The sequence below is a fragment of the Paracoccidioides lutzii genome, assembly GCF_000150705.2.
Source record: "Paracoccidioides lutzii Pb01 unplaced genomic scaffold supercont2.1, whole genome shotgun sequence".
Classification (NCBI taxonomy): Eukaryota; Fungi; Ascomycota; class Eurotiomycetes; order Onygenales; family Ajellomycetaceae; genus Paracoccidioides; species Paracoccidioides lutzii.
Genome location: NW_015440947.1, coordinates 164826 through 173673, shown reverse-complemented (window position 1 = coordinate 173673; position 8848 = coordinate 164826). Strand labels below are relative to the sequence as shown.

The window sequence follows — 8848 nt, the reverse complement described above, 5'->3', positions numbered from 1 at the left end:
TATAATACATGTCAGCCAGAATGATAGTTGAGAATTCATAATACTATTTATTTCAATTTGTACAGATAGAACTTCACTTTCACCTGCTCTCATATATCAAGAGAAATCAAGAGATATGCAAGATACTTGACTTAAAGATTTTGATAATGAAAAGAATCAGATCTACTTCACTACTTTAGAAAATAAATGAAGCAATGATGAATATAAGTTAATGTGATTAAAGAAGATCTTTGAACCTCTTATAAAAAAGAAGACAGACTGTGAATATAGACTTCTTATATTGAATGATCACTCATTTCATGTTAATATGATATTCATCAATTATACAGATCAGAATTGAATTCCACTCACTGTTTTTTCTTCTCATTCTACACACTGATTACAGTGGCTAGATGTTGAAATATTTGAATCATTGAGTAAATCATATTTTAAACAACTGAATAAATGAATAAGAACTAAAATAGAATTTATACATACTACAAACAGGTCTTTTTGACAGCTTTTTGACACTGTGTGAAAGAAAATAGTTATATCTTCAAATATTGAAGCTGCATTTGCTGCTACTGATCTACATTCATTTAATTCAAAATGTGTTCTTAAAAAGCTTCAAATATGATCTTGCACTCTCTCAGATGCAATATATCAATCAAGAATATCTACTTCTATTGTTGGTTTGTAAAAATTGATAAAGCAAGTCAAGCAACAGCAGTATCAAATATATAATGATCTCAACTGAGTGATCTGTGCAGGAGAAAATCTTGTTCTTGATAAAGAGATTCTTAAAATAGAGAATAGACAACTACAACAAGCTCTTAATCAAGAGAGAAGATATTGCAAATGTGACAGGGCAATAAGATTGCTAGATTTCTTGAATTCATCATTAATGCAGTTCTTCTTACTGACAAAGATGCAGAGCATTCACAAGAATTTAACAGTCTTAGAGATTGTCAAAAAAAATGAGCAAACTTATAATAAGGATGCAAAGCTGCAATGCATTATTCTTAAGAAACAGAAGAAGGTAGATATTATTCAGCAGAGGATGAAGCAGGAGACAGCTCATCAGATCACAAAACAGCAAAAGAAAATGAATAAGATCACAAGAGCTGCTCAACAGCAGATTGACAAGGAGCTTAGAGATGAGAAAAAGGCTCAGAAGTAAAAAAAAAAGGAAGAACAAGCTGCTGTACAGCTACAATCACAATTGAATAAGAAGATGATTAAAGAATTCAAAAATCACCTTTCTAATCAGGAAAGTAGACTCTTGATTTCACAAAGAGTGACTAAATTGCATTTTCAGAGCCCTGTCAGAGTGCCTGTGAATCCACTGCCTGAGTGATCTGGCAATATTGCAATCTCTACTGATTTAATGACTGCTTGCTCACTGAATCTGTCTTCACTCAGGATTTCACATTCTGAGCAAGTCATTAAGTCAAACAATACAGAATTAGCTATATATTTTTATATGTAATTTTCTATATATATTTTCATCATATAATATATCATCTTGAAATCTAATTGCGTTGTTGAAATAACGTTGAAAATATTTCATCATTGTGATGGCGAAATGGCGGGCGTTGGGTGGTGGATTACGTTAATTATGCCGACTATACGCAGCGTACATACGGTATATAATTTAGCAGGGATTGCTTGATCAAGCACGCTGGAAATCCTACCCTCCTATCTCTTCATCTGGAGGCGAAGCACAATATGAGCGTACTTTTTCTGGTGGTTAGAAGAAGAACGCCAATTGCACCTCGCCAGAAGAGGAGATCCCGGACTTCGAGGTCAGTTCGCTCAACAACTCCGCGACATATGCTGTCCGTTTGTGACAATTTTGATCTTCCAAGCTGCTTAGCCTCCCGAAGTCGACTCACCCTTGGATGTGAGGCGCCGCTTTTGCCTGGCTCGATATTGCATTTTGAATCAACCGACTTCGCCACGCGTGACGGCCAGACCATCCCTAAACGAGTGTTCCATTTCAAAATATCGTGCCTTTTGCATCAAAGAGCGTTCTCACTTGATAGGTTTTCGCGAGCTCCTTACCTCAATTTTGGAGAGCGATGTGGCCGAAGGTGAGTGACGCAGTACATGTACATGCCTGGGAAATGCTGAGGAAAGGTAGATTGGAATAGGCGAGAGGAATTCTTCCTCTTTAGTCGAGGACGCTTCGTCTATGACGAGGAAGAGCAAAAGAAACTCCGTCATGTGCAATACGACTTAAACGTGTTTGCGGAGATAGCTGCAAAAGCAGTTGGAGCAACGCAATGCGTGAAGGTAGAAAAATGCCCTGACGGCCTCTTTAACAAGGTGTAGTAACATCTTCACCATGAACAACGGTAAAGAGGTTGCTTAAAATGCTGGCATACCGCAATTTACGTCTGCCAGAGGTTGCGACCATGGACTTTATAAATTTTACAGCTGACTATTCAACAACACCGCGCTCACATGCGAAAGATATTTCAAACCCCTGTTTCCGAGGTCTACACATGAAATTCCAGGTTTGACGGCAAACCTCTCGGGGCAGATTATATCTTCATGGAAAAGCTGACTGGCATTCCTCTGGCTAGAGTCTGACGTTCCCTTGACTTTAGAGATCGAGTTGGTTCAGAAAGTTCTCAACTACCAGAAAATAAACTGGACAGCTGTGTAATTTTCTCAATATGGAAGTCATTATTACTCTGAGGATGTCAGCTCTTCCGTTCCTGGCGATTCACTTTATGTTGATGATGTCCAGTCCTTCAAAAATAATCGATGGCTGGGAGTGAATTGGCGAAGGGAAGTCAGCGATATCTTGCGACCAGGGTCCATGTAAGTCACACACTTGGTCTTGTTTCCTTTCTCCATATACGGTACAATATATTAATAAGTGAGTGATATTTTATGATACGTATTGATGTTAGACAATTTATCAATTTTCCGAGAAAGATACTTATGATATGTGAGGGACTGTGGATCTATGTTTTGTTGTGATCCAAGTATCAACAAGAGATGAGAAATTTTCATGAAGTCCACATTAACTAGTCAACAACAGATTGAGTGATATGATAGGTAACTATGTACCTAATCTAATCTCTCAATAAGTCCCAAACAATGACATCCAAAAATGGTATTTTTTCTCAGGCATCAATACAGTAAGGGCCAGATTTAAGGGGAACACCTATCCAAATAATTATTCTCAACTGAGTTAGAAACAGCTGTCCATTTAAGTCGCAAAATGCTGGATTCATTAAACAGACTATTCCAACAATAGCATGGTGAAATATCCCAGCTTGTTTCTGGCTTGCTTGTTCCCTGCGAAGCCCAGGAATACAGCGCGTTAGTTAACTGATTGGATGTCACGAAATAACAACGGTCTCATTTAGAGCCTGCCGGAACTCAGCCATACCAGAAGGAAGCCAGGGCAACAACTGTGATAGCCGTGAGCCTTAGTTATAAATATGGGAGCTCCCTTGAGTCTGATTTCAATCCCGATCATTTGAACAAACCATATATGACTATCCAATCACAGTATATTTCCTCTAATCCAAGAACTGCCCGTCCTCGTTCCTTATATCGAACACGTCTCTAGACCCTGGAACAGCGAACCATCTTTGTAAGGAATGTTAGCCTTGCTATGTTCACTGAAACTAACAAGTTGATAGAAAACAACGATTGCCAGCGAGGTTGGAAACTGACATCATCCACGACCATGTTCCGTGGGGAGGAGCCCTGGGACAAGGGCTGCATCCACAAATTCTGGCGATAATGACCAGAACATCGGAAGTAGAATCGACTGGAGGCATTAATAGAGGCGCAAAGAACTCTACCTGCAAGAGGATGGCAGGAAAAGATTCTCACCATGTTTGGTCGTACAACGACATCGAAAATTAAAAGAACCCCACAGAAGAGGGACAAAAGGGGTCAGTGGAGAGTCCTTTTCCGACTTAGAGGATTATGGAAGATCCCTAATCTGCTGTTTTGTGAGACGGTCGATTGGAACGGAAAATCCTGAGAATTATGGTGATCGAAATATCGCCCGTTGCAGCGCTTCTCTATTATGTCGTCTTCCTTATCATTTGTCTCGATCACTTCTTTCCCCCCCAAATCCGAGGAATGCGCATACATAACTCCCTATGGTACGCCATACGGCATACGGCCGACTATGTAACTCTCCGTAAACAGTAAATTATCCTCTCCTGTGCTGAATTGGCTCAACTACGACATGGTACTTCGTACATAGCGACATGTCACACGTTTTCCTTGTGTCTATGGGACGAATAATTTGGCACCGACCTCGTTGGATTTTTGACTGTGGGCTTGAACTGGGTCATTTCCCTTACCAACTATTTGGTAGTTTCCACCAGCTCTATTATAAATCATCCATCACCTAACCCTGTGATGAGCATTTAGTTGGCTGTATTATTTGGAAGACCTCATACCTTCATCCAGGGGAAAAACATCAAGCTGAAACATCTAAATTTAACAACGAGCCTATAATGGAGAATGAACAAATAGAGGACGTTGTCCTTTATGATGATATAAAAGTACGTCTGGCCATCCCAGTGAGAGGTCGCAATCTCTAGGCAGGGAATCCAGTCAACCTTTTAACACTGAACGAACTTTTCCATCATCCCAGCTCTGTACGGACGACTTGGATATTCGGTCAACGCCGAACCGAACGAGTAACTGCATATCCGCGTCTTGTAAGAAGTATCATGCATGTATTATTATTACTCTGCCGGATCCTGGAGTAGTATGAGAATTTAAGCATTATTCTTGATGCGAAAGGATCAATCTTTGAGACTGTGGGCCTTTTACGGGTATTTATTAGTTGAGCCAGCGGACGTCTGAGGGTAGCTAACTATGCTGCGTCCTGCAGCAGGCTTATCCTCCCAGCCTAACATGGGGATGTTTACGAAAGCCTTCAGTTTAACATGATCCACAAGTGAGCGAGACACTAAATTGAATCTCTCGATTTAACCCAAGTTATCTACTTCCAACAAATAACTATATAAAGTTAATTAGAAATAGGATTATGGCAACTTCTTCTAGTATGCTCTACAGTATGACATTTTGTGCAGTGTGGTGGAGCCTGTAATTGTGGCATAGACTCTGGGATCAGGGCCTCCGCGGTGGGAATAACTGGCTGTTCAACAGGTGCTGCAGATTGAATAATGAGACCTTGAGCTTTCTCCCTAGTTAGGCCTCCTTGATGTTGAATCTGATGTGTAGATCTCTTCCATTTTTGCTTCTCTAACTCATTGGCATTGAATATATCCTAATATTGCTTCCTCATAATAGTGGTGCTGATCATCTCATATTCACAAGCTTTAATAATCTGATCAAATCCTTTCATTAAGACTTAAGAGGCATCAAGGCCTTGCACCATAAGCTCCTTGATCTTGTCCACCTGCTTGTATAATTGACAGGGGTTTCTAGGTGATTGTAGGATCCAGGATGACTGAGAGTTGCTGGGTTGACTAGCTGGAGGGGAAGATGTTTGAAGTGAAATATTTAGCTGCTGAATAACCTGACCTGGTTCATATGAAACTATTCCAGTAGCTAGAAAGTCATTTTGAATATTTTGAGGTTTAAAGATCTCTGTACAGGTCTTACGATAGCATCTAAGAAGTCATGCTTCTTAATAGTATTGAATTTAAGATGCATTCACTGTTCAACTAGACCTTCATATGCCCACTTTGAAACTGTGAAAAGCACTCACATCTAGCAGCTGCAAGGGATGTGATGAATATGCTGACATGCATAGAGGGATAACCTTGATATCCTCACAGGTCTGATCAAATTCTGAGGTAAGATGACTGCCATGCCTATCCCAGAATAAGAAGTAGATGAGTGCCAATCCTCGTAGGATTGGTAATAGGGTTAAAAAATCATATAAGTCATTGAAGCTCAATTTCATCTGTAATCCAGTCATTAGGACTAACATCTAGTCTCCAGTCATTTGACAGCTCATCAAACCAGCCTTCCTGTAGAGTCTGATCCTTAAGAATTAAGTATGGGGGTAACTTAAGGCTCAACCTGATGCGTTGACTGACTTAATAACAGTTACTCATTTTTTATTTCCAGGTTGTAACAGCTTTGCCTGGTTATAGCACTCAGCACTAATAATGACCTTGATAGTTGCACAGAATCTTATTGCAAATCCAGTCTCATCAAAGTTGTAGATATCTTCAGTCTGAATTTCATGCTCAACAACTATATCCCTCAAAGTCTTAAACCAAGTCTAAATAACTTTCATATCCTTACATTTAGCCTGGCCATGATTACAATGATGAGAATAACAGCATTGAAAGCTCCAGACAACATGTCACTAGATTTGACACCCAATTCTTTCCCACACAAGGGGTTTTGAAAGGTGGAGAATGGGAGGTTAGAATATGGTTGACCATTATTTTCACGAATGCCAGTTGAGGAGGGATTTCTCATTTAGCCAGATCCAGCACTCATTGAAGCAGTTAGTCTTTTCTTTTTATAAAAGGATAATTTATGTGAATTTGTATATAAATTCAGTCATAAAGGCCAGCCATTAAGTCTGTAAGCTAGAGTAGAGAGTGCACATTGTAAAAGACATGCAATCTCATGAATAAAACCTTTTTTTTTCTTTTTAAAAGCAGATATTGCTAGTTCAAGCTTTCTCTCTCTCTCAATAGAATTTGAAGAATCTTTCTTTTGAATTAGTAGCATAATTACGCGTTAAAGAGCAGGGAATTTTCAATTAGAAGGGAAAAAAAGTTGTCTCACTTACTTGTAGTTTAACATAATCCACCACCCAATGCCTATTTACTCCCAACACCTACCATTTCACCATCACTATAATAAAATATTTTCAATATTATTTTAACAACACAATTAGATTTTAAGATGATATATTATAAGATGAAAATATATATAGAAATTATATATAAAAATATATAACTAATTCAGTAAATATTTATTTGACTTAATATCTTATCTGAAACATGAAATCTTAAATGAAGATAGATTCAGTGAGCAAGTAGTCATTATATCAGTAGAGATTAAAATATCATCATATCTCTCTGACAGTGAATCTGTAAGCACTCTGACAGGGCTCTGAAAATATGATTTAGTCATTCTTTGCAAAATCAAAAGTCTATTTTTCTGATTAGAAAAGTAATTTTTAAATTTTTCAATTATTTTTTTATTTAATCATAATTATAGCTGTAGAGTAGCTCATTCTTTCTTTTCTTTTTACTTCTAAGTTTTTTTTTTTCATCTCTAAGTTTCTTATCAATCTGCTGTTGAGTAGCTCTTGCAGTCTTATTCATTTTCTTTTGCTGTTTTGTGATTTGATAAGATGTCTTCTGCTTCATTCTCTGCTGAATAATATTTATCTTCTTCTGTTTCTTAAGAATAGTGCATTGTAGCTTTGTATTCTTCTTACAAGCTTGCTCATTCTTTTTAACAATCTCTGAGATCATCAAATTCTCACAGATGCTCTACATCTTTGTTAATAAGAAGAACTGTGTTAATGATGAATTCAAGAGATCTAGTAATCTCATTGCTCTATTACACTTGTAATGTCTTCTCTTTTGATTAAGAGCTTTTTGAAGCTGCTGATTCTTTATTAAAAGAATCTTTTTATCAAGAGCAAGATTTTCCCCTGCACGGATCACTCAGTTGAGATTATTAGATATTTAATTCTGCTGTTACTTAACTTGCTTCATTAATTTTCACAAATTAATAATAGAAGTAGATGTTTTTGATTGATATATTATATTAGAAAAAGTACAAGATCATATTTGAAGCTTTTTAAAAATGTGTTCTGAATTGAATGAATGTAGACAGTATATAGAATGAGAAGAAAAGATAATGAGTAGAATTTAATTCTAATCTGTATAATTGATGAATGTTATATTAACATGAAATGAGTGATTATTCAATATAAGAAGTCTATATTCACAGTCTGTCTTTTTTTTTGTAAGAGGTTCAAAGATCTTCTTTAATCACATTAACTCATATTCATCATTACTTCATTTATTTTTTAAAGCAGTGAAGTAGATCTAATTCTTTTCACTATCAAAATCTTTAAGTCAAAAGTATCTTGCATATCTTTTGATTTCTCTTAATATATGAGAGCAGGTGAAAGTGAAGTTCCATCTGCACAAATTGAGATAAGTAGTATTATGAATTCTCAACTGTCATTCTGGCTAATATCTATTATATGATCTGATTTGAGTGAATTAATCAATACAATATATTTGAGAATGTGAATGAATTCTAATAGAAATTCTTTCTCATCAAAGTTGTAGATATTCATAGATTTAAAATTACATTTTATGATTTTTATCTGCAGCTGAAAAATTAAGATAAATTAGCAAGATGAGAATTAAAAAAGTAATATAAGAAAGAAATCTATTACAAAATTAAAATAATGCTTGAAGTATGCAGAATTGTCTGCAATCTTGTGTTTTTAATTGATATTTTACAGATAGAGCAACTTGATCACATTCTTGTGACACTTGCAGAACTGAGTCACTCAGTTGACTTCAATAAATGTTTTTAGAATCTCAACAACAAGATTATGAAGAATTTAAAGCATACAAAAGAAACTGTGATCTGCCAATTGATTGATATGAAAAAGGAGCTGTTTTTCTTGTGAATCAGTGAGAGCTTTGCAGTGGATAGAGCTTGCTTCCTTTCTTGACATTTGAACACCTCTATAATGCCTTGACAATGTATATCAGCTGATTCCATATTTTTTAGCAGTTTCAGTGTAATTAGGCATTAATTGCGTGTTCAAATCATCAATTGTGGCTTTTATAACTGCTTCATGGTGCATGTTGTGGGTGGTTAAAGATGAATGAAAAATGAAGATTTGAGCGGGCGT

General features: G+C 36.7%; 1 protein-coding gene across 1 annotated transcript; it reads left to right on the top strand.

The window, feature by feature from the left end:
* Window positions 1-907: 907 nt before the first annotated feature.
* PAAG_00039 (hypothetical protein) lies at window positions 908-2313 on the top strand (the record flags this gene model as incomplete). Its single annotated transcript, XM_015843881.1, has 3 exons — window positions 908-1155; window positions 1641-2072; window positions 2157-2313. 3 exons carry the CDS (start codon window positions 908-910, stop codon window positions 2311-2313), a joined length of 837 nt encoding a protein of 278 aa, XP_015700216.1.
* Window positions 2314-8848: the final 6535 nt, after the last annotated feature.